The sequence below is a fragment of the Carassius carassius genome, chromosome 18, assembly GCF_963082965.1.
Source record: "Carassius carassius chromosome 18, fCarCar2.1, whole genome shotgun sequence".
Lineage (NCBI taxonomy): Eukaryota > Metazoa > Chordata > Actinopteri > Cypriniformes > Cyprinidae > Carassius > Carassius carassius.
The window spans coordinates 22845728-22873276 of NC_081772.1; the positions used below are offsets into that span (position 1 = coordinate 22845728).

The 27549-nt window shown below is 38.1% G+C and overlaps 1 protein-coding gene and 2 long non-coding RNA genes across 3 annotated transcripts; 1 reads left to right on the forward strand and 2 right to left on the reverse strand.

The window, feature by feature from the left end:
- The first annotated feature begins 701 nt into the window (after positions 1 to 701).
- Positions 702 to 5611, forward strand: LOC132092683 (mRNA decay activator protein ZFP36L1-like). Its single transcript, XM_059499017.1, has 2 exons — positions 702 to 986; positions 2760 to 5611. The coding sequence occupies exons 1-2, from the start codon at positions 936 to 938 to the stop codon at positions 3762 to 3764; spliced, it is 1056 nt and encodes a 351-aa protein (XP_059355000.1). The 5' UTR covers positions 702 to 935; the 3' UTR covers positions 3765 to 5611.
- A 2503-nt stretch (positions 5612 to 8114) lies between these two features.
- Positions 8115 to 8959, reverse strand: LOC132091936 (uncharacterized). The gene is made up of 2 exons (XR_009422167.1): positions 8679 to 8959; positions 8115 to 8573 (listed from the first exon to the last, which is right to left on the reverse strand). It is a non-coding gene; the product is annotated as an uncharacterized LOC132091936 (long non-coding RNA).
- A 111-nt stretch (positions 8960 to 9070) lies between these two features.
- Positions 9071 to 12267, reverse strand: LOC132092684 (uncharacterized). Its single transcript, XR_009422245.1, has 3 exons — positions 10855 to 12267; positions 9958 to 10765; positions 9071 to 9470 (listed from the first exon to the last, which is right to left on the reverse strand). It is a non-coding gene; the product is annotated as an uncharacterized LOC132092684 (long non-coding RNA).
- Positions 12268 to 27549: the final 15282 nt, after the last annotated feature.

The window sequence follows — 27549 nt, forward strand, 5'->3', positions numbered from 1 at the left end:
TGCCAGTGCTTGGCTTTATAGGATCAAGACCCTGGAAACAGTGAAGGAGAACATGCTGGCAGCGTGTAGAGCAGTCATTTCAGGTCATTCTCCTCTCTAACACTCACTCTATGTCCTTTTTACCTAATAATGTCTTAGATTTTGGTGGCCTTATATAAAATAAAATGAATAAATAATAAAACTCAGACGTGAGACTAGAAAGCCAAACAATGTCTCATGCATCAAGTCCCTCTGATTCTTTAAAATCTGACAGAAAATATATGACCTTATTTCTATTTAAAATGCAACCATAAATGTTTCTAAAAGTCATTTTATGATCATATTTTTAACGTTTCGATTTTGTGCATTTAAATAAATTACTTATACAAAATCATTGTAAATGCAATCTGATTAAGTATTATTTGTATAAAAGTATTAAAATAAATAACAAATAGAATAATACAAATGGATTGTATGTATTGATTAAATAAATATGAGTCTGTAATATACAGTACAGCTCTTTTGTTTACAGTAAGGCCCTCTGTGCATTACAATAGACAGCTGATTTATAAAGAATTTTTAATATTATCCTTTTAGTCTTCACTTTAAAATAGTCAAACTCGTATTTGGGTTGTTTAAGATTCGTATAATAGGTTAATTTAAATGCTCAGGGGGAACTCCAGTGTGTGTTTAAACCCATGGCAAGGAGAATTTGCCACACGTCACGTGCGGATAAGAGTTGTGGCCGGAGAAAAATAACCCCGCCCACTCCCCGCCAAGAAGACTGCGCGAGTTTTTATAAAGGATATGCGCGCAAGTTGTGACAGGACAGAGGGGGCTCTCTGCGGGGCAGAACTATATCAAAGACCCTTCAAACACAGGAATACTCCCACCGTAACTTAACAAACCATCTGTTTGTCAACTTTGAAGTATTCTCGACAACCCCCGATTCGACAATGACTGCGACTGTTGTGTCCTCCTTCTTCGACTACGAAGTGACGAATAAGGTAATTTACATTTTTTGGGAAGTAGCTTTAGCATTTTACCAGTCTAAATGATTGAGTAACACAGCAAAATCTCATAAACTCAATACACAAAACATAGCAGTTGTTGTCTGAGATGCTGTTTTCTGCACCGATGTCAATCTTCTCTGGTTTATGACGCGGCGCGCGTGTTAGATGGACGACACTCTTGCTTGTGTACTTTTATCAAGCCTGTTTAATTAATCTGCGTTTATGCGTCACATAAAGTAGTGCACTGTTAGCTGACTATTCGAATGCACACAGGAGGGAGGAAGGTCACAAGTCTAGGTTTCATTTGATCAGCGAGTTCTCTATTATGCGAAACATGTTTGGGCTAGACTTCAACTTTTAATAATTAACCTTTCTTAACCACAGTAGGTTTAACCTGAAATGAACAGCACTTTTGTCTGATTTATCACATGTCAGTGTAGATAAACCTATCTTTTAAAATAATCCATAGGTCACTTGTGAGCATATGCAATGCCACATTGTACTGTGTGAACATGCAGCTTGACTCTGACGCTTTGAGGGCGTTCACGCAGGACGCGTTCTTTCATTCAAACACAGATGGACGCAATGAAACTGAACACAGGGCGCGAGACGCGCTTTTAAAGCATAATCCGGTGTCAAACGGATTGTTTGCCCCAAACTTACAAACAGTTTACTCACCCATGCCATTACAATGCAGTTCTATTTTCTTTCTTCCAGGAAACACAAAAGGGAAATTGCATTTTGATTTAATGAAAAGTGTATGGTGGTATTTAAACGTCTAGCCTAAAAAAAAAAAAAAAAAAAAAAATTATATATATATATATATATATATATTATCATAAATATAGTTTATTTAACCAGTCCTCTGTCTGAAGCCATATGATAGCTGTGTGAGGAACAGACTAAAACTTGGAGTCATTATTGCTATTAATCTCACCCTCTGCTGCTGCTCTTTAGACATTGCTATCACATGACATACCAGAACCAATAGTGATTGGCATCCGTGATATCAACCCTATAATGCCCTGCCATATTTTAATAGAATCAACTGCTAATTATATTTGAGAGCTATTACTGATGGGAATACTGGGCCTATCAGTTGGTAACAACTTTAATTTATCATAGTTCTGTTGTTTGACTTAAACAGAATTGGAATATTGCTCACTATTCAGCATGGAACTTCATGGACAAATAAATGACAAAATAGTTTTGGTTGAACTATATTTCCATAAAACTTTAAAAGCCACCTGATACTTGATAAACTTGAAGATTTGATAATAATAATAAAAAAGAAACAACACAATGGCCAAATTTGTCAATCAAACGTGTTGTCTATCATAAAACATGGTGTTCTTATCCCCAATATATAGGCTATATTTTAATACTATACTGAATTTTCCCTCTACTTGTAACTTTAATAAAGTAATATGGAGAAAAAGTGTTTTGTGGTTGCTGGTTATGCAATAAATCATCACAGTATTGCGCACCATTTCTGCAGTTACTGGAGATGTTACATGAGTCTAGTGTTTTTTTTTTTTCTTCATATTTTATGACTTAATAAACCTTTCACTTTTTAAGAGATTGTCGGATCATTAGTGTTATCTCTTAAAAATATGCCTTAAAGCAAACTTGAATCCAGGCCCTAGACCTGACCTGAAGATAAAATACCATCAACATGTAATGAACTCCCACTGGTGGTATCTGGAGCAAAGTGAGTCATAGTCATGCCACATTTTTGAGACATTGTTTTGTTTACTTCATTTTCAGAACAATACAGTGATGAGCTACAACAACACCCTCTCCAGTCCCCATTTAAAGTCTGTCCCCACCAACAGTGCCAATACCCACTTTACCCCCACCGGGTCCCTGCTGGACAGGAAGGTGGTGGGTACCCCTTCAGTGGGACTCTATCAGCGTCGCCACTCCGTGTCCATAACCAGTTCCAAATCAACGCAGAACCAATTTATCAACAGTCTCAAGATGGATGGCTCCACTTCCATGAACTGGAGTAACAACAACAAGGAGAACAGCTTCCGCGACCGGTCCTACTCTGAAACCGGGGAACGTCTAAGGCAGAACAACATCATGTGCATTAATGCCAACGGAAACAGCCAGGTCAACTCAAGCCGCTATAAGACCGAACTCTGCAGACCCTTCGAGGAGAACGGCACTTGTAAATATGGTGACAAGTGCCAGTTTGCCCATGGGATGCACGAGCTTCGTAGTCTAAATCGGCACCCCAAGTACAAGACCGAGCTCTGCCGCACCTTCCACAGCACTGGTTACTGCCCATACGGGCCACGCTGCCACTTCATCCACAACGCAGAGGAGCGCCGCGGTCCCCCTCCTCTCTCCACCTTCAACAAGATGGAGCGCCCCCGTCTTCATCACAGCTACAGTTTTGCCGGTTTCCCAAGCTCAGGTGGCTCCCAGGACAGCCCAACCTCTGTCACACCTCCGCCCATATTTTCCACAGAAGAATCCAAGGAGTGGCCCAGCAACCCTTTCACTTACTCGAGTCAAAAGCTTGCCAACCTGTTTGCGCCCAGTTTAGGTGGCACCACTGTTCCTAATCTGCCCGGTCCTCATTCTCCCACCGCACCTTCCTTCTTCAGGCAAATGTCCGAGTCGCCCCCAAGCCCTCTGGATTCCCTCTCCGACCAGGAGGGTTACCAGAGCAGCCTGGGCAGCCAGAGCGGATCCGAGTCACCTGAGCAGGACGTGACACGTCGCCTCCCCATCTTCAGCAGACTCTCCATCTCCGATGATTAAAACGTGCCCTCAGAGATTTCAGGCCTGAGAGAGGGAAAGCGCCGAGTGCTGGCGAGAAAGAGCGTCATTATCCTCCTAACAATCCCTTCCTGTCCTTGCGTTGTTTACAGCAGAGAAGTGGACTAAAGTACAGTGTTCTTGTAGCTACTGAGTCAAATCAGAAAACCTAAAACCCTGTAGCATCAAACTAGAGCGTATTCCCAAGCCTTCCTAGACGTCTTTAACATGCCTTACGACAAACCGTTCCCCTCAAGGCCCACTCGGATGTTGAGGCCTCAAAGTCCTCACTGGAACATGTTAAACAAATCCATATTTAGTTCACAGTGTTCAAACTGAAAGAGTTTTCTAAATTGTTCAAGGACCTTCTTGTTCAAAGAATCTACTGATTGTACCAACAATGTGCTTTATAGACCGGGAAGTGCCATTTTTCTTGCAGAGGACCCGGTAGATCGTCTGGACTTAAAGTGCCTGTTAAACAATTAGTTTCCTACTTTTTCAGTCACGTCGATTTTTGGAGATCTGGGGTAGAAAAGGTTTAAAGGAAAAGAATCAAACCCATCTTAGATTTGTATTAATCATTCTGAAAGATATTTGTACATCCAGTGGTGCTAAATGTTCTGTCACCGTGGTAATTATCCCTAGAACATGTGATCCAGTACGCTAAAATAATGTGTTCTGGTTGTTGGAAAGAATATGTACGAGATGTTGCCCTTCCTGTTCATGTTACCTTTCAAGATGTGACTTGAGTGGCCACTAATGTTTCGTTGCAAACAGATCGTTGAAATGTTCTATCGTTAATTCAATATTGTATTTCCCCTTTCATTGTTATAATATAGTTATTATTGCATCATTACAATTATTGTTGCTATTTTCGGTTTGGAAATGAGAACGTTCAACCTGAAAGTTTTGCTTGTCAGTGCTTATTTAACTTATCAAAATGTATTTATTGCTGATTTCAAGCATTTTTTATTTTGTTTGTATTTATCTGGATAATGAAACAATAGAATATATTTTCCTTTATGTTAAATTATGATCTTCCGTATTAATCGTAAGATTGTGAATACCTTTTTTTTTTCGTTAAGCTTCAACAGTTAATATATTATACTGCAATGACATTTTGTAACTGCATTTTGATTTATTTTTTCAAGTGAAACTTAATTTAAAATGAGAATGCAATGAGGATTGTTTTGCATTTTATTTATTATTTTTCTCCCTTATGTTGGACTGCAATTTCAGGTTGTTTATGCCTCTGTAAGCCTTTATTATTTGGCTTTGACCGTCTAGAATGTAAACCGAGTTGTCTTGACACAAGTCCTGTGCCTGTGATTTTATAAATCCAATGTTTAGACTGGGATCCTCTCATTAATACTCCTTTTGGTATGAGCAGATTGCAGACAATAAATGCATTACAGTACCAATCTCATGACCCTCGCTGTGGTCCGAACCTCTGATCGCAGCATTTTGATTTAAATGGACAGTTAATAAGGGAATTGTGAAATATGCATTTGTGTATTTATTTTGCCCATTTTGAAACCATATTATGTACACCAGCAAGGATGTTTTGTTTTGATTTGTCATGACTCAAAATTCTTATTTGTTTACAGATTTTGGACCACTTCTACTTGCTAAGTGCCTAACAGTACATTCCAAGAGGCTTGAACCTTTTAGGATTTTAATCCAGAGTCATTATATAGATTTTGATTGAAATTTGAGGTTAACAGGATTGACATTGAGAGAGCTACTAATGAATATGTCCTATGTTAGCAGCTACTGCTGTTCACATCAATACGTTTCGTTTGTAACGACAGATTGCAGTTTAAACCAATAAAATTCCTATTTATATGCAACCAGATCTAATCGTTTATTTCCACACACATGACAATCTCAATAAATGTGACAACAGAACTGAGAATGACTCAAAAAATGGCTTTCAGAAAGTCATTTTTTTGTAAGTTGGCTAGGCACTGGCTCTGATAAATCAACTCTAATACAAACAGCTGTACTTATTATTTCATGCCAAATTTTGACATTTTCCCAGGATAAATTCTTATTCTTCCACAAACTTGCATTCCACACTGATTCAAATACAGCTGAACGCTACGAGACAGGTGGCTGCCAATTAACCAGCTAAAAAGCTTAAACTGTTTTCCTGGAAAAGTGATCAAACACATGAGATCAAAATTCTGTCCCGGGCCCAATAGTAAGGATGTGAAAAGCCCCTTAACTGTGTCTTTTCCTGGCATGGATTTCTATGGCTTTTAAAATCTCATTTAAATGTAATGGCAATGACGGGACTACTAGATAGAAAGCACAGGCCCCTTGAGAACAGACAGTTTGTTACTGTAGTAACTGTCAGGAAGGGTCTTGTGCTGGGACTAGCAGTCTATAGTGCATGTTTGCTCCCGACGTCACTGAACAAGCATCCATGCTCTGCGAGCAGCACAGTCGGTTTTTGCTTGGTTTTAGTTTAATTTCCCTTAGAGAGAGAATCCCTGAGGAAAGCTGTGATCATGAATACAGTCATAGCAGATAGGAGCCAGATGGCCATCTGAGTAGTACAAAGTTCAGCATTGCACTGCTTTAGCCTTTGGTCTTAAAAGAAATAGTTAACCTAAAATGGAAAATTGTGTTGTCATTTGCTAACCAATTTTTACACTTTTCCATTGATAAAAAATTGATATTACTCTACTGTTCATAAGTTTGGGGTCTGTAAGATTTTTATAAAGAAACTGATACTTTTAATTTAGCAATGGATCAAAAGTAACAGGAAAGACTGTTTTATATATAAAATAAATGCTGTTCTTATATCAAAGTTTCCACACACAATTAAGAAGCATCTGTTGTCAACATTAATCATAAGACATACTGTATTTCATGAGCACCAATTTTGCATATTAAAATGAAGGATCGTGTGACTGAAGAATGGATTAATGATGCTGAGGATTCAGCTTTGCATCACATGAAATACTTTTAAAAATACATTAAAATATAAAACGTATTTTAAAATTGTATGTTTTACAAAATTACAGTTTTACTGTAAGAAAACATTTCTGGATAAAAAATGCGGGGTGGAATACAATTTGACATTATAACTGTTCATTCTGCATACTAAAGTCTAATCATATGAAATTATATTTTGCTCAGATGTTTTTTTTTTATTATTAATATTTTTACTGTATAAATGGGTTTTTATACACAGAAATATAAACAGTAGCTGCCTTATTATTTTATTAAGAGGATGATAATATTTTGGGGGTCTGTGGATTCGTAAAGTTTGAAAAGCCCTGCTTGTATTATAGGACTGTCATTGTATCTCTTTATCATGAGGGAGATAATGAATTTTTAGGTGACGTCTTTAAAAAGTTATGTAGCAAAGCATAACAGCAATCCAGCATTTGAGTTTGTAATTTTAGGGAAAAGTGCTGTTATGGTTAGCTATTCTGTCAGGAACCCACGGTTAGTGTCCATTCACACCAGGGCTGTGGGTCACTGTGCCTTTAAGAACGTCACAGTTAAGCAATACTGTCTGCATAGACTTTGTAATTCCTCTATCAGCTCTTTTTGTTCCTCTGAGTGTTTCAGAGGGCAATGAATAAACAAAAGAGTTCACAGTATCAGAAATTTTATAACGATTTGCACTTGAAGGGGAATTTTTCGGGGAGTTTTAAATTTAGGGAACGCGTGGTTCTCGGTAAAACCTCGAGCCTGTGCAATGCCTAAACAAGCCTCGCAAAGCAAAAGAAAACAAAAGGTCCGGAACAGAAGTGAATTGAGGTCACAAGTATCCAATTTTATCAATTCCAAAACAAACACTGATAAAAAAAAGAAGGCTAATTTAAATATACGGCTATTCGACAGAAAGCATTCAAATTCCTTAAAACCAAGTACAATAAAACCCCAAGCAGAAGTGTGCATACTCTTTTTGTGCGGTTGATTTGTAGTCTGGCACTCAGACAAAGCCTGATGTGACGGACGAGCACAGATCACCATGGACTTTGCAACCACGTCAGGATCTCATGACTCTCTGCTCCGATTTTTATGTCTCCCTCCAGATCCTTCTGTTTTGCAGGAGAGGAAGGAGTTTCTTTGGAAGGAAGGAGAGTATTCCTCCCTTCGGTACAGGCACAGGCAGCGATATCGCCACAGGTCAAAACATATCAGCTCTCAGCCTATCAGCCTGCTTATGGGGGGAAGGCAGATATACAGAAAGAGGATGAAAGACAAAGATACACACCTACTCAGCAATGCATGTTGGGTTGTCACAACTGACTTTATCTGATGGCCGAGAGAGCTTTGCACTGTCAGCAGAACCTGCTAATGAGATGATAATAAAATCGAGTTTGGAAGACGTTGAGTTTGAAAATCAGTCTCATTTATTAGTGTTCGAAGTCTATAAAAGCCATATTAGAAGGAATAAATCATAAATATAAATACAAAGAAATGTGTCGATGTGTATATGAGCACATTTACAACCAAAAGCAAAACAAGACGGAAAAGGAGGAACCACCCAAAATAACACCATTGTTCATCTAATCAGACAAACTTCCCTTTAAGGTTGAGGAACCATGGGAACAGGAGTCATGGGAATAGAAGTCATGGCAACGGCCAGTCAGGGTCAAGAAGCGTTTGTTCAAGACTGCTGTCTTATCACTCCACCAGCGACTGGAATATTACATCTGTCAATCAATGGCTGACTGATGCTGCAGTTTTCTAACTGGATGAGAACTGAGGTCATGTTCTGGGAAGGGGAGTCTGGGTCCGATCTGTTTGCTTTGTGTCTGGCGCTCTTTGCTGATCCACCACATGTTCCTGCAATTTTTAACCAATCAGTATTTAATTCTTAGGAATATCTAAGATTGAAGATAAAGTAAAAAATTCTTAGTTAAGTTATCAAAAATGACAGATCGAAATAACCTTGTTGTTCAAATGAAGATAATGCTGTTACCTTCAGATAATGCACGGCATTGAGAGTTCAACATAAGCCACTTCACAGCTGTTAAAACAGAAGAATATCAGCCACCATGTTCTGCAGCCAAAGGAAGTTTTTAACAAGGAGAAGGTGTGGCCTGGGATAGGTTGTAGATGAACCCCATCCTCACTCTGATTGGCTGAAGCCCTGGATCTGTTCCTTGGTTTAAAACACTTTCTGGGTCTTCATTCCCTAGAAGAAAAAAAACACAAAAGCATAAAAAAATTATTTTGATATTTTTAATGGGGCTTAAATCATCAAAACATCTAGAAAATGACTGTGAAGAAACTTTAATATTTGTAAAACCTTTTACCGGTTAAATAAAAGCCAATGTAATGCAACTAACCCGCAACAACCCATTTATTATTATTTTAATTATAAGTTATTATTTTTACAGTATGAAAACAACAAATGCAAATGATTCATTTCTAAAAACTCGGCATCTGTATTATGAACGGCAAGATTTCTCTTTAATCACTTTATTCGACATGTGAGCTCCTAGTGAGCAGCTGAGGCAAATGAGCGCCAAATTTAATGTGGCCTGGTTTGTGGGGGAAGACAATGTCTGTAGTAGAACATGGCTAAGTACATATCCAGCTATGTTTTGCTACTATCATTCCTGTGGCCGTGATGAAACCTCTTGATGCCCAAGCTTTGGTTTTTCATGAGAAAAACGTCTTCCATGAGGCTGGGTGCTAGTCTTGTTTCATTTTCAGTCCAAACCTCATGATGGGGCCCTAGAATAGAAAGCAAATACATGAGCATAAAACTTCCAGAGAAACCCCACTCCTACAGGCAGCGATAAAAATCTGTATCGGGTGGAAGATCACTGTAGGCACTCCCATTGGTAGTCCCTGCATTGCTTATTTGTATAAAGCTGTCACAGCAGCAACAATCTCTGTAACTTGTGTCTTGGAAACCGGCGGCTCTTACTGAAAATGACTACTGTCCGTTGCTTTCACATTGCATTTTGATGTGAGTGTGAACACCCTTAAGATCTATATACACTGCGCTGTGCTAAAGCTAGCACAACCTTTGAGTGATATTAGCATCCCACAAACTGGCATCTTCCACGTTTGGAGTAATAACAGGCACGACTGATTTCTCCAGTTCCTCGTAACAATCACTACCAGTAAAAATGCATGACACATCAAAACAAGAGGGTTTGATTTCACATGGCTGGTGTTCCAAAGTTCTAAGCCGCTTGCAAACCTAATTATTTACCTCTTCTGGTTGCGTTTCCATTGCGTCATTCTATGCCGCCAAGTCTGATCCCCTCCCAGTACTACGGCATCTATTCAATCTGGAGATAAGCAAACCCATAAACATACTTGAACAGAGTATGGACAGATGTTGACTGGATCTCCAAACAAGCCTCTATATCAGATGCAACACATCAGTTTCGGGAGGCAGAGCCCAGCTAATACCATGAAGCAGAGTGGTCAGGAAATGTTCCCCAGCAAGAAGGCCACTCATACTCATGTGCTCTGCATTTTCCATTTGACTGCCTCTGTACAGTACAGCCTCTGTAATCACACCAGCAGCTTGAGACAAACCGTAAATGTTTACATATGCCTTCAAGGGGGCCGCTCCAAATTCACTTCATATCCAGTCTTTCTCTCACCCTTTGTCACATTCAGTCAAACGCACACTGTGCTGTTAACAAGAAAAGATGAACCCTATTATGCTTTTTATTACTCAATAAAGCAGAATACATGGGGCAAGTCCTAGCAAGACTAGCGAGACAGGAAACCTGTAGCTCAGGAGGGGTGTACATGGCCTGACGCTCATTGTTTTTAATGCTGCCCCTTTTGGAAATGGCATTTAAGAGCTTTGAGAACTTAGTAGTAGCACATGACATAGCACAGATATAAAAAAAAAAAGTGTGATCCGGTTCGCATGGCCCAACTCACTGAACCAGGACAAGCACTGAGTGAACGGAGTGAAGAGACGGCTCCTCTTCAGGGCTCTCGCATTGACCCCCAGCGACTCTGCCTCTATGATTTATGGAGCTCAGGTGGAGTCTGGAGGGCTGGAAGGAGGAGATAACAGGTTTCTTGAAATGAACACCTTTAGTGAAACCTGCTGCTGTATAAAGTAACACAGAAAGAGTCCCTTCACCTGGAGCACCGCAGTCAAGAAAACTTCTCATTAGGGGGACACATCAGTCTGTGCACTGAGAAACCAGAGCTGCGGAGAACCTGTCAGCCCCATCAGAATGTGTTTTTGCACTTAGGAAACAGGAAAAAGATTAGTAAGCCCCCTTTGCTCATCGGCCCAAGCTATTCTGGGTTCAGTCGAAACAAAATCCCCACAATAATCAAACCAAATTGCTAAATTACAGAGATGAGCAGCTTGACAAAACGTCTCACAGTCATGGGAGCCTTTACCCCACAGAACCACAGCAGCAAAAGGCATCCAGATCCAATTCTGATTGCTAATAATGAGTCAGTGCGGTACTGGCCAAGACACATGGTACAGCTCTGTAAAATCCCTCTACTCTTCACCCTACTGGAAACATTGAGTCAGCCAAGGCCTTTTGTTTCAAGTTTATCTGTGTGAAAATAATGTGAGGCTCCAACTTAGACACGCTAGGTAAAAAAAAAAAAAGAAGTTATTTTCATGTTGCCCAGGCTTCAAATAAGTTGCTTAGTTTGTCGTAGGTCTAGGATTCTCTGCCATGCTTTCCTGACAGGATGAAGAGTTTTGTTGTTCCTGCAGATCCCATTGGACCTGCGAATCCTCCATGTGGCCGGGCAGTGGCCTGGCAAAGGGGCAACTTAATAAGGGACTTGTTTTGTTCTTTGTGAGCCAAAATGTTCTGATTTAGAAATTGTGTAATTGCCCTTACATAATCTCAATATAAATGTAATGAACTGGATGATAACCACCATTGACAGTAAACACCATTGTTTGCAGGCTCGTTTTTCATTGGAGATAGGATCAGGATAGTTCATGTAGCTCAACCTCGTTCTTTGTAGGCTAGGCCTCAGGAATCAGGAAGACCAATACAACTGACAGAGCTCTATCTGGGTTTGACTCGCAGTCTAAGAGTGTACTGCACAGCCCATTTTACTTTCAGGGGTTTGGGTTTTGGTACCCATGTATGCAATGCCCTCTGCTGAAAGCAGAACACTGAGTCCTGAGAGTATGGACATTTGCAGCTGTGACAGGGTGAGTCATTCTGTTTAGCACTTAAATAGAAAGGGGGTTTCTGTTCAACAATGACACTTACACATAAGTACAGACAGAAATCCGCACATGTGCTTAAGTGCACACATGCACACACACACACACACACACAAACACTATGTCTCAATGAGCACTGGTAAACCAGCACCTGTGAAACGATTGAATCTTAAGGGAAACATGGCTAAAGCAGAGGCTTTTGTTTGTTACTTCCATATTCACATGGTTGCACATGTGGCTGGAATACAGAGCAGCAGCTGCAGTCTGAGATGTGAGCAGATGATGGTTCCTAGAAGAAAACCCGCCAGTTCTTGCATGTCTTTTCACAAATTGAACAGGCAAGAAGAAACACCTAGGCGAATCAGTTATCAAAAATCTTGGCAGGACAATTCTCTCAATGTCTCTCTAATGTGAGCTTGGGGAAGTGTCTCACAACATAGCTAAAGCTTGAAGTTCAAAGCAGCAAACAAGTTATATTTTGGAGAATTTGGTCAAGTTCCAATCAAGCTTTTTCAAACAGGTCGGTTCTAAGTTGGTCATCAATGACAATGCAAAACACAATTGTGCATTAATGTACAAATAAAACATAGTAAATATGGTTCTGCAGAGTCTAAGCATTATAGGGCTTTGTGTGAGGTTTTAGGGTTTGGTAGGGCAGTGTTAAAAGAAAAAGGATGCCTTGTTGTTCTTCTGCTTTCAGCAACTTATTTTCTGTATAAACAATAAAGATTTTCTTCTGGAGAAAACAAGCAATTACATAACATGAACAAAATGAAACATGGCAGTCCAGAAATATGATCTTTCAAACAAAATAAAAGTAGGGGAAGGTATGGGAAAAACCCAGAATCCACTAAAAAGAGAGAAAGTAAAAGTGGAAAAGAGGAACACTGACTGACTGAGAGAGGGAAAGTAAAACTGGGATAGAGGAAAGCAAATGTGAGTTAGAAGGAGGCAAAGAAATGAAAAGTCAAGAGAAGGAGAGAGAGAAAGAGAAAGGGGAGAGGAGGAGAGAACAAAGCCATCTTTGTGAGCTGCTGAGAGAGTGGAACAGAGCCAGGGCTTAGGGGGTGTTTCACAAGAGTACACTGACTGCATTCCTGCAATGTGATTATGGCCACATTCAATTTATTCTCCTGCAGGAAACACACTTAACCCTACACTGTGCATCGACTCTCATCAGCTGTTCTTGAACCTGAAGTCTTTCCCTATATAATTATCCAGTAAGTGAATATTATGCAAGTAAAATGTTTTCGTTATGACCTAACGCAGCTTGCCAAAGGAACCAACTAGAGACTCTGTAGTTGTTTTTCAGTCATTCATTGACTTTGATTTGTGTTTTGTGGCTTCAGACAGCTCTAAATCCAGGCTAATTCTCCCTAAAGCAATTATGCTGGGGATTCCCAGCACTGAATATTCTTTCCGTACACAAAGGCAGATCTGAGGTGAAATTGGTTGGTTTAACCAACCACAATCAGTACAGGAAAGCCACTTTGGTGAAATGGTTTTAGTGATGTGGCGACTCAGTATCTTTTTTTATTTTTTTTTATCTTTTTTTGCCTTTATTACGATAGGATAGTGAGTAGACAGGAAACGAAGTGGGAGAGAGAGAGGGGAACAGGATTGGGAAAGGTCCATGAGCCAGGATTCAAACTCGAGACCGCCGAAGTGCAGTGGCGCTATATGTCGGCACCCTGTCTACGAGGCTATCAGCACTCACAACTCGTAACATTTTGACATTTGGTAGTACTTTTGCAGGGTAGTACTCTATTGTGCCAATAAGAAACTTTTGGTGAGTTGAGAAGTTGGTTTAGCGTAGGGGTGGTGTTAGGTGTTCCAAAATATCTAAATATAAATGTATATAAACGTATTTCTATTTTTAAAATGCATGCAAATAATTAAATGTGTCTTGACACATAAGGAAAACAACCGAAAGTCAACAGAGTACCCTGCATGTCGAAAAATGACACTAATGTGGTACCCTGTGGATTAAAAAGTAGCCCTCGGGGGTCCTGACCAAGTGTCAACATGTAACGAGTTTGATGATGATGCCTGATTAGCCTGATAATGGAAATGACCAGAATCAATAGAACTGTTCTGAATTTTCTCATTTAAGGAAACAAAATAGATAATTCCACATGAATTAATTTCAAAAGATTTCAAAAGAAAATTTTGGCAGACTTGTGTCTTGGCCAAAGCTGTGCATTAGCTTGATTTGTTGAGTCAAGCTTGATGGTCATGGCTGCTGACCTCTTTGGTTAGGTCTGTTTCCAAAGTCCTGGAAGACCACACACAGATCTGTCAGCTAGAGAAGACAACCCCTATTTTGACGGGCCCAACCCCAGCTGCCTCTGTGATTCTGTGTGTTTACACCTAACACAAAGAGAGGGAAAATGGGATAATGAAGAGAGAGCAGCACATCATTGGGGTTGACCACTCCCTGAGGCCACAAATATGGTGGCCACCTCTCCATACAGTCTTGTATACTCCCCTCTTCATCTCTACTCAGTTTCTGGGAATGAAAAAGAGAGCAGTTGAGAGATAGTGGAGGCAAAACCATTGCTGGACTAAATAAAATACCCTCTCCAAAGGATCAAAGCTGAACTTGGCAATTTAATTCCAAGAGGCTAGTGCCATTCCCAAAGGCTTCCCTTTGCCTCCAGCCACCTAGGCCTGTTATCCCTCTCATTAAAGGCAGAGTCTTAGGCTGTAGTGTAGCAACAGGAGCAGCATTATTCCAGACCTGCTTTTCCCTGCCCATTATGGAAAGAAAGTTCTGTCTGTCTAACCACAATCCAATGAGGTTGGACCAACACTACTGTCATTTAGAGGTATTACATAATAGTTTTCCAAATGAATCTAATAGAGCATAGGTGGAGCTAAGGACAATTATAAAGTGTCATTGTTTTAGCTGTGCCAGTACATCTGAAGTTCAGCTTCTTGGAAACTTCTTTCAGCGAGGCCAAATGCTCCAAACCATGTATGGGTAACTAGCTTTGGCAATTGACTCTAAAATGTAATGATATTGATTATCATTCAATATTAGCGATTATTTATATCCATTAGTATTGGATGTTATTGGAGATACACAAACATTTATTTCAACACTGATAGTAATAAGACATGTTTTGCACCAACACAGTATATTTGAATGATTTCTGAAGGATCATGTGACATTGAAAACTGGATCGATGGCTGCTGAAAATTCAGGTTTGCCATCATAAGAACTTTATTATAAATGTACACTTTAGCATTGGTGAGCATATGGTTGAGCATTTAACATTCAGATTACCCTTAAGTAAGCATTTAGAAAACTGTTATATGTAATGTAATGTAATTGCTTCTTGGGGAAAAAAGAAAATTCACACTTAACATTATAATGTTGTGATGCTAAAATGTGTAGCACATTAGTGTTTTTTTAGACACAACAGAATGAATACTACTACTACTACTACTACTACTACTAATAATAATAATAATAATAATAATAATACATAAAGTAATATTCTTTATTATAATTTAAAATAATTAAATTCACAGCTGTAAGTGAGCTTCATCACATCAACTGAACCACTTTGTTCCAGTTGAACAAAGCTTAAAAAAAACTTTGCTCTGAGCAATAAGTCAAGAGAAACAATTCTACAATGAAAAGCCCTATTTTAATGTTTTGAATCAGCTATTTGCGAAGAGTTCAGCAAGAGTGCAATATTTAAATTCAACATCTTACCAAGAGTAAAGGACTGTGAATCTGGTACAGAATCTGGTATAATTCACGTTGACAGAATACGGGCTGAGAGGTGCCCATAAAACTTTAAATGAACAGTACTGTGCATAAGGAGGCAATCAGAAACTAAAAGACACTAAACATTGAGCAAAATTATGAGGACGTGTTAAAGGGATAGTTCACCCAAAAATGAAAATTACCCCATGATTTACTCACCCTCAAGGCATCCTAGGTGTTTATGACTTTCTTCTTTCAGACAAATCCAATAATATTAGAAAATTCCTTGCTCTTCCAAGGTTTGTAATAGCAGTGAATGGTTGTTATTTTTCAGTTGTCCAAAAGAAGCCCAATGAAGTGCATCCATCCATCATAAAAAGTGTCACACATGGCTCCGGGGGGTGAATAAAGGCCTGTTGGACACTTTTTATGATGGATGGATGCACTTCATTGGGCTTCTTTTGGACAACTGAAAAATAACACCTTATTCACTGTCATTATAAAGCTTGGAAGAGCCAGAACATCTTTTAAATATAACTCTGATTGGATTCGTCTGAAAGAAGAAAGTCATATACACCTAGGATGCTTTGAGTGCGAGTGAATCACATGGTAATTTTCATTTTTGGGTGAACTATTCCTTTAAGAGATAGTGGGAACAGAACAAGAGAGAGAGATGTATACAGCTAAAAGGGGGAAATAGACAGCTAATCCCTACGAGCAGCTGTTGTGTTCTGACCTACACCAGAAGCTGCCGTCTGTGACCTCACTAACACTGGTGTAAAGGTTAATCATTAAAGTGCATATACACTAACACTCATCTCTTAGGTACAGAGAGGTGTATGACTCACCCCATGACAGCCCCAGGTTATCTAACACTTCAAACCGACCCTGAATCACGCTTTGAACATAAGGAGTTTCCAGTTTTGCATAGAATTCAGGTACTACTTCAAATATTAAACCTCAAGGACATGATCCTCAATATGTTTATTTATTTATTTTTAATAACTTTATACTTTATATGTGTACTTTATAAGCACAGGTTGCATATACACATTGAATTTTGTTTTGCACTAATCACTTGTTCCACAAGGTGGCAACACTGGCCTAGTACTACAATAGTTGAAAATGTGAGAATTTTGAATGAGGTTTTTTATTACCCACCACTGTCAGGAATTTGTTTTTGTCAAGGTACACTATACATATACCATAATTAGAAGGCTTTGCACTGATTTTGAGTGATTGGTTCAGTTTAAGGAGCACTTGGGTAACACTCATTCATTCTTGGAATCTTCCCCACCTTTGAGCAGACATGCAGTTTCAGTAGACCTGGGGTGGCCAAACATTAGCTCCAACCTGCCCCAACACAACAGCTTGGAAGTTTCTAGTAACCTTGAATACCTTGATTATCTAATTCAGGGTTTAATTAGGATTGGAGTGGAAATCTATAGGATAGTGCCCCACCAAGGGCAAGATTGGACACTCCTGCAACATACTTAAAGAGCCAGTAAGGTGAAAATTCTAAGCTTCCTATCACTGTTTATAAGTCCTGTACAACAGGTTTAAATCCATGCAAGGTTAAAAAACATTGTCATTTTGTCAAAATATCATTTTAAAATTACCTCAATTCTCAGAGATCCCCAAACGGTTCGCGCGAAGCTGTTCAAAAGATTCAGTTTCCTTAAACCCCACCTTTCAGTAGCATACTGTGTTCTGATTGGTCAACTGACATAGTCAGATTTGATTGGTTGTTCCTCATGTACGTGTTGTAAAACGAAACGCCCATAGCTCACCTTCGGATGTTTTTAGATAGGGTATTATTACAGTACATAAATACCATGGCATCTATGATGACACACACTAACATATTCATACTCATGTAAGCACGTACATAACCAAACTGAGCACACAACTTCACGGTAAACAATGCGTTAGCATTAACATATAGTGCTAGCGCGACATACTGATAAGACGCTCGGGAGAAAACAAACACATAACTTCATAATCATACTTACAGGTTGTGATTCGGAGATGCTTGTTGGTCCAAATAAAGTTGGTAATGAACCCTCTTTTATGGCCAAACGCTTTGAAAATCCCGCCTTGAACTCACCGAGATTAGAAAAGCAGTCATCAGTGAAATGTTGTGAACACAACAAAAGGGATTTGTTGTACTGCTCTGGTATTGTGGTAAAAATGAATTTTAGCCATTGGTTCTTCTGATCTTCATTCTTTGGCAGTGAAAATAAAACAAACTTGCCTTTAAAATTAAAAACACACTGTCTTCTCGACATGATGCTATCACACCAACTACTAACCAGAGAGTCTGTGTGGGGGGTGGGGCAGGTCAGAGTTTTGTTTCTCCCAAGATGGTAGGCGGAGATTATTATGCAAAGTGTTCTCGTTACGTACAAATAGATGGGCAAAAGATTTTAAATCTATAACGACTCGTTTCAGCGATTCAGAGTCGACTCCTTACTTTAGAAGCCAATAACTTTATAAATTGTGTACTTTTTGGTTTAATTACTTTGCACATTGTTTACACTGATGGACAGCTACATCATACACTGTAATACAGGTAATTTTTGATTTCCCATCTGTGTGGCTCTTTAATTGCATGCTCAGGAAAGGGGCTAGTCAGTTTAAAAACTTTAGTGGAGGAAAGCCAATGCTAAGTAAACCTGCTCCTGGTTGAGGGAGCTGATTTTAGTCAATGCCTCTTGGCTGTTCATTCACAAATGGACAGGAAAATGATGAACACAAATGAACACAAAGAGTACGTTTTGATGGTCCATGAAATAGTCTATTTCTGAATTTCCTGGTGGCACTGCTCAATATCAATAAGCCATTTAAAGACAATTCACATGGATTAATTCACATTAGAAGGTGTGCCAGTTAGCTGCAATAAAAAGCTACATTCATATCCATCTCATGGATTCTCCGGCTTATGCCACTAGCCATGAACATACAGGAAACCTAGCACGCCTCAATTAGATCTGCACTAACACATGAGTTTCTTCCAAATAGGCCACAGAAAGTTTGGCCATACAGCTTCATTTGTAGCCTATGCAGAATGCTGTCTGTTTAGACATTCAGTCTCTAGTTGAAGCAAATTTACCTTTGCCAAGAATTCAGGTTTGACAAGTTCAATCATTTCAATTCGTTTAGAATGACACCAAGCTGGTCTTTAAGAAAAGATCAAATTCAGCAAGTTGCACAGCATTCATCAGCTTGTTGTACTCATACATTCAAATGAACAGCAAAGAAATATATGTTTTTGTTTTTTTTACTGTTTACCAGCAAGACATGAGTGGTACACCATAATTTGTTCTCTTTCCCAAATGGGGGTTCTTCCAGAGAACTATTACAGTACTAAACCAATACTCCCAAGTCATTCTGTAATGACTTGGCTGGAAGCTAGCACAAACTTTGATTCCAATTTATTGGATTCCTTTGTAGAATTCTTCTTACACACTTACTTAGTTCTTGCTTTGGAAACATTAATAAAAAGCAAAACATGATAAACCGCAAGTAACAAAGGAGGATGCAAAAGGCATTCATATCAAGAAGTCTCATTACCAAAATATGTTTTACAATCCCTCAGACTGCAAACAATTTAGAAATTCATATGGGGAAATGGTAATAAAACACCTAATTTCTTTTTTAAATGACTCATAGGGAAGTCGTGGCCTGGTGGTTAGAGAACCGGACTCCCAATCGAAGGGTTGTGGGTTCGAGTCTTGGGCCGGCAGGAATTGTGGGTGGGGGGAGTGCATGTACAGTTCTCTCTCCACCCTAAATACCACGACTTAGGTGCCCTTGAGCAAGGCATCAAACCCCCAACTGCTCCCTGGGCGCCGCAGCATAAATGGCTGCCCACTGCTCTGGGTGTGTGCTCACAGTGTGTGTGTGTGCACTTCGGATAGGTTAAATGCAGAGCACAAATTCTGAGTATGGGTCACCATACTTGGCTGAATGTCACTTCACTTCACTTCACTTCATAGTTGACAGGAATCTGACTCTTGACTCTATAGTAACTGGTCCAACACAAGCCATTTTCCTAAAAAAAACCTTTAGCAATATTTCACATCTTTATCTTTCTCAGCCCACTTGCCACTGACCTCATTCCAACAAAGGTTAACATATGTTAGACTTGCTGTAAAGTTCCAAGTCGCCCTTAACTGTAGACCCTGGACTAGTTAGACTTTGTGAGATCATTAGACCATAAAGCTCAAGAGTTTTGTTCTGAATTTACAAATCTTAGGTGATTACCAGCTAATCTGTTACCATTATGAAAAGGCTTGTTTGTGTTTAGCTGATAAGACGTAGGAGGCAAAAGTTTGTTCTTTTTTGTTGTTGTTGTTGTTCTTTTAAGAATATGATGTGCATACAGTACTATATACTGTATTACTATCAGCATTATGACCTCCATTATTCATAGTGATACATTTGCACACACCTTTAATAATACATTGATATTGGTGTTCTGGGAGTTTTTAGAGCTCATTATCTGCTAGGTTATTAAATGAATGCACCTAATATTTATTTAGGCATGAAGCTCTAAGCTCAGTTAAATGAATTAGCATGTGCTGAATAAGACTGAGAGGACAGAGAGGCATATTATGATTAATGTTAGCACACTTTTATCATCTGGCGCTACAGCGTTTACTGTAACGTATGAAAGCAGGTTTGAGTCACTTCTCGCTCATGGTGAGATAAAAAGGGCGACCATATGGAGACGGACAGACAGATAGACAGGCAGACACAAACACACACTGTGCCGACCAGCTCTTCTATTCTGTAGTGACAGCATGTTCCATATGTGCTCCATGGTGAGTCTCAGCAGGCTGTTAAACTAAGTGAAATCCCAGACATTTGATATCTTGGGCAATATCTCTTTTGTTCCTTTCTCTCCTCTGCATTCTGCCTTGTATTAGGACTACACAATTATGACAACAATCATAATTATCGATTATTTATCCTAACACCGTGTCCTAACCAGATGCGACACGACAGAATCACTCAAATATCTATAAAAATATTTATATGATTAAAAATACAATAAGAAAACAACTTTTTTTAGAATATTATAGTTAATATGGTTTTTGATGCTTTATATATATATATATATATATATATATATATATATATATATATATATATATATATATATTAGGATTATTTGATGAAGAGAAAGTATTAAAAACATTTATTTGAAATGTAAATATTTCGTAAAAGTGTTTTCTAATGAGAGATGTCTTGTGTTTTTCACAGCTGGGGGAAGAAGTGTTTGTTTCAGAAATATAGGAGGAAGTTGAGGTTTCTATTATTTAGGTTATTTGCATGAGCCATTTTGGCATCACCCACATGTCAGAAACCAACAATAATTATTTGTGGATTAAAGTAAAGTACAGAGACGTGTTGTGATCAAATATTGGCTGGAAGCATGCGTGTGCGATTGACTTGAGGACATTGTGTAAAGAGCTCAGAGAGAAGTGTGTGAATAGTGTTTCAAAGGCCTTTTTCATACAGGGGCTTTATTTGAGGCTGGCTGGCCTCGTGCGCAACACATCAAAGATGCACTTGTTAAGAGAGAAAGACTGATTAACAAACTGATGCAGAGAGCCAAACCACAGCAAAACTATTCAATAGCTGGATTCAAATGAACACACATAAGACTCTCTCACTCTCTGACACAAGACACACAATCACTTTATAGAGAAGCCCTGTCAGCAAAATACACAAATAGGCAATTGCTTAGATGTAGTGATGCAACAAAGTCAAAAAATCATAATATCTGGGTTCAACATTTACAATTTTTCAATAATATTGTTAAATAATAATAATAAATAATTATTGATGTTTGGCTGATATAAGCATTTGTACCCTATAAAATGCATAACAAAAGATTTGTATTTACTTTTTATTTATAAAGTCTGGTCTACGTAACGATTGATTGATTTTATTTATTTATTTAAAACAGTAAAACAAATAAAAATGTTAAAATACAATTTTAGCCTAACTAAAACAGTAAAAAAAAAACATTTACATTGTTACAAAACATTCTATTTGAATTGCATTCTTTCTTTTAAACTTTCTATTCATCAAAGAATCCTGAAGAAATATACTGTGCAGTTTCCGCTAAATTTTGCAGCACCGCTATTAAACAAACGTAAAACATATTAGAACGATTTATGAAAGAAAATGTGACACTGAGTAAAACTGAACTTTGCCATCACAGAAATTCCATTTAAAAATATATCAAAATAGAAAACATCAATTTTTAGTTGTATTAATAATACTTCACAGTATTGTTGTTTTTACTGTATTTTTGATCAAGTAAATGCAGCCTTGGTGAGATGATAAATCCTATACAAAATCTACAACATCTCTCTACACAAAAGCACCAAATGCGTTAATTCAGTACTTGCTTCCTCTAATAAAACCCAAAAAAAGAAGAACAAGCTTCTGAATGTGAGCTCATATAAGCGATGGCACAGGCACTAACAGGAAGTGTGAGCTGTTTGACTATTCTTTGATATTAAATTATGCTGAACTGATACCACTGATATCAATCATCAACCACTCGGGGTACATCAAGGTCAATTACTTCTGAATTCTCTTCTGCCAAATATACACTCCCATAAACCTCAGCTGAAGAGCCAGAACATTCCCACTATGTTTTTCCTCTGTTATCCTCTTTCCCAGTTAATTTTTCTGTTGTTGTAAATCCACACAAACCACCCGAGGCAAGCTGTGAAGCCTACAGATGAATTCAAATGGTCCTGACAGAAGTCCTGGACGTTAAAATGCAGCGGGCAGAAGTTCTGACCAAATTTGAGTTATGACTTTAAGTTAGAAAAAAATTAGATTAACCTGCAACAACTGAAATCTTGCATGACTAAAACGAAACTAAACCTTAAAAGATATTATACACATACTTTTGAACATGACATGGATTAGCAAAAAAAAAGCCATCTATACAGTTCCTGTGTGATATCATGATTACTTAGAGCAATGTCAGATTACTTCTTATGAATTATTTTCATTTCCTCTAGAATTTAAACATGTCTTTCACCGGTGTCATGTTTTAGCATGACATGACATACAGGAGATTACATGAGCATGAGCCCATGAGGTTAAGTTTTGTCAGTTTGCTGTCTATCTACACTCACCCTTGAGACATATGCCCTCCCTCTGAATGGTGTAGCTCAGCACAGCAAACGGGCCCAAGGGTTGATTTGGCTATGACAATCTAAAGGAAGAAACAAGAAGACATTCAGGATGAGTAAGAGAAGGGCTCTGTGTCACTTTAAAGCCACAATACCAATACAAGGCCAAAGTTTAATAGCTAATAATTAGGGTGGATTCAATATTACAATATATTAAAATAATATTTGTTTTTTATTAATATTCATATATATTGTATGGAAGCTGTTTCCTCCACTAAATAAAAAATAAAACAAGGTGATTGTGACTTAAAATTCTGAGTTATAAAGTCAAAATTGTGAGTTATAAAGTCAGAATTGCTAGATATAAACTCTAATTTAAATCTTGCAATTCTGACTTTCTTTTTTTCTCACAATTGCGAGTTTATATCACGCAATTCTGAATTTATAACACAATTCTGACAACTCTTTTTCTCGGAATTACAAGTTTATATCTCGCAATTCTGATTTTCTTTTTTTTCTCACAGCTGCGAGTTTATGTCTAGCAATTCTGAGTAAAATAGTCAGAATTGCAAGATATGAACTCGCAATTGTGAGGAAAAAGTCAGAATTGCGAGTTTATATCTTGCAATTCTGACTTTATAACTCGCAATTTTGACTTTTTTTCTTAGAATTGTAAATTCATATCATGCAATTCTGACTTTAAAAAACTCGCAATTCCATGTTATAAAGTCAAAATTGCTAGTTATGAAGTCAGAATTGAAAGATTTGTACTCGCAGTTGTGAGAAGAAAAAAAAGTCAGAATTGTGAGTTTATAACTCGCAATTACCTTGTTTTATTTTTTATACAGTGGGGCTTCCATAAACGGGCTTTCATAACATTGCATTTTGTTAAAATGTGATACCATGAAAAAATATTACAATATAAAATAAAATAATAAAAATATATATTTTTATATATTTTAAAATGTAATTTATTCTTGTGAGGTTTAAAGCTAAAATTTAGTTAATATTAGTGGTGGGCATAGATTTTTTTTTTTTATCTAGATTAATCTCACTGTAATCTTGGAATTAATCTAGATAAAAATGGCTCATTTGTATTCTGCCGAAGGCATTCAGAATATGTGTGCTACCCAAATAAAATAATGACTAAAAGTAACGTTAAGTCTTTGAGAACGGGTTTCTCAAGACAGGTGGTGCATTAGACCAGGGGCTCATCTCCTGTTTCCAAAATGTATCACAAACTGCTTGAGAAAGCTGTAAACTAATTCCACAACCTTACGCCTGTTTCACACATAATCCGTCTGCAGTGTGTATGCGTTTCGTATTATTTTACGCACCGATGTTAAAGGATTCCAGTGTTCACGCGGTTGCGGTCCGTCAGTGTTTTCCAGGAGCGGTGCGTCTGCAGCAGTGCAGCAATCGTTCATGAACCGAGTAGCGGACGGCAAACGCGTCCTGTGTGAAAGCACAATGAGTATGAGTCCGTGCTGCTTCAGCATCACATACGAAACACACACGGACTGCATACGCACTGCAGATGGAGTATGTGTGAACAGGCGTGCATCTTGTCGAGGTTTCCATTGGGAAGCTTCTTAAAAAAAATAATAATTCCCTGAAGCAAACCCGGCGGCTTTAGCTGCATCCATGTTAGCACGTCACGTTTGATGTGGTAATTTCACAGTCGGCATACACACAGGTTCGAAGACTCGTTCTCGCCCCCTACAGATTCGGCTAGGTATACATCCGCGCTAAAATATCAAGGGGAAAGTCATCACAGCTCGCCTAGTATAGACCCAGCTCCCAACCCAACTTTGAGAATAGATTAACGGCCATATTTTTTTTATCGCCCAATAAGAGTCTCCTGTTAACGCAGCACGTTAATGCCGATAACGGCCCACCACTAGTTAATATATTTTACAATTAAGTTTATTTCTGTGATTTGGTTGATGAACTGAATTTTCAGCATTATTACTCCAGTCTTTGGTGTCAAGTGGTTCATCATTGTAACATGCTGATTTGCTAAGATACATTTTCATTTCATTTTGTGGAAACTGTTATTTTATTTTATTTGTATTTTTATTTTCTTTAGGACAAATTTTCTTTTTTTTTTTTTTTTTTTTTTTTTGTGTGTGTGTGTGTGTGTAAATATTGTAACAAACGTTACTGATCAATTTAATGCAACCCTGAATAGAATAATTATAAATAATAATAATAATAATTAAAATTAAAAATAATAAAAAAAGCTAAACTTTTTTTTTTTAACAGTAGTGTACACAAACACAAAGAAACCAAGTGAGGGTAATAAAAAAACAAAAGGTTTTAAAATATAATGTATTCTTTATTTATTTAATTAATTAATTTATTTATGTATTTACCACTACAGTTATATAAATGTCAGGAGATAACTGACTTCAGCCTACTTATATTTCATTTACTTATGATGATAATAATAATAATTTAGTAGACTAAATTAACAACCCTAAAACTCAGATTACATTTTTTTCACATTACTGAACTCTTTCCCCCCTTGCAACAAATAAAGACATTTACGCGGCTGCCACGTCAATGAGCATAAAAGCAATCAAAAGATCCTTGAAAACAGCCTTTAGGAAAGCAGCAGCATTGAGTTCCCAGACTCAGCAGGGTCTGCAGGCTACCTGCGTCACTGCCTATTAGAGATTCTTGAGAATCTACCTAACTCTTTTAGTCAACTAATATCGAAACTCTGCACTGGGGTGTGGCATGTTCAGAATGAGACACCTTAGTAAAAAACTTACTCATCAAAACTCAAAAGAGGAAACGGGCACGAGGTGAAGGGCGCAACTGTCTGATAACTGTTGCATAAACACTCTTTAGAAATGATTCAGACTCCCAAAGAAAATTAACTTCTGCTTAATATGACTGCAGTATTCCTTGGAACTTCATTAAAGGCATTTCTGTCTCAAGTTAACCATCCACAGACAGCAAGCCTTGCTCTAGGCTTATTTGTAAATGGAAATGGCTGAAAAGCCAGGTAGTTTCTGAGTTTTTTTTTTTTTTTTTGCCAGATCCACTGAACCACACAAAACAGCCAGGCCCCATTGCCTTCCTTGTGTACCAGCAATTGTGGACCACTGCCTCTCTATCAGTGCACCTTTCTTTAGGTGGGAGCTCAGTCTGAAAAGACAAAAACAAAGTCCTCAGGGCTCTGAGGGTGTAGGGGCAATGAGGTATGCCATCATTTAACAGGATGAAAACAAGAAGGGCAGGCCTAAACAATGAGAGGACTGGTGGAGTTAGCAAATTTCTTTCTTTTTGAGCTTGTCTAAAAGATGAAATCTCCAGGTGAGTGCAGTTTTATTCCATGTGTTGACGTCCCTTCTGTTGGAACAGGATGGTAAGGTGAGATATATTGAAGTTTGTCACCTGGTTAGTTAGGTGTTTTTTTTTCACATTGTTTATCTGTCTGCGTTCTGTGTCCTCATACTGGACAATGAGACTCCATGAGTCCTCCTCGGTAGATACTGGATGTCCAAAAAAAACAAATGATCAGGGTCTGACCTTAGCATTAATGCCTAATTAAAAACTGAGTTTGATTAAAAACTTGATGTTATATATCCTTATGTATCATGTATTTTAATAATTAATCTATCCCTATGATGAAAGCTGAATTTTCAGCATCATTACTCCAGTCTTCAGTGTCACATGATCCTTCAGAAATCAGTATAATATGCTTATTTGTTGCTTAAGAAACAATTATAATTATGAATGTTGAAAAAAGTTGTGCCATTTATTAAAATATGTGGGATACTTGATGAATAGAAAGTTCAGAAGAACAGCATTTATTTGAAATAAAAGTCATGTACTGTCACTTTCGATCATTTGAATGATAATTATTAAATAAAGAAAGAAATCAAAAATCTTACTGACCCAAACTTTTGAATGGTACAGTAGTGTATATGAAATGCAAAAATACGTTTTCATAATCAGAAATAAATATTCATGACTGAAACTTTTTCTCATTTCAACCGCCACTGGGAGGTTAACTGTGGACTACAGCTGTTTCGGCATATTACTCCATTTCCCAATTATCATTTCTCACTCATCCACTGTGAATCACTTGAAAACTTAGAGCCATTAAGTCATTATTGAGGTTTAAGGACTGAGTGCAGAGCAGAGCAGATGATAAGCCTGAGAAACAATGGAAACGCTTCTTTAGATCAAACACCTGAGGAAGTTACCAATGTATAGACAACACTCACAGGGGTCTTCTTCAAACTGCTATATAAACACACCTGCGTGTTTTTATTCGCTTGCTGTGCCAGTCAGAGCTTCTGAGGTCACGGCCTGAGAGTCTTTCTCATGATTCTTTGTTATGCAACATGCTGTAATCTGACAATACCATTCAAAACTGTCACATCAGCAGCAACTCTCACTTCCTCAAAAAAACATTTCCTGTGGAAAGTCGAGTGCGGGAAAAAACCTGAACAGGCTGGCAAGGCATGTCAGTGAACGGGATGCCTGGAAGGCCCCTCCTCTGAAAAAACAACATCCTCAAAAAACCAAAAAAATCTGGAAACTATAGGCAACCACTTTACAGCTCCAGATCGGTTTTGAGCGCTGTTTCACATTAACAGATGAAAAGGGCTACTTTACCAAAGAGTGCCACTTTTCACACAGAATTTCACCACAAAATCACGCTTTATATACTAAACATGCAATCCTGCAATGTTTGTGTATTCTCTATTCATCAAATAAGTCATC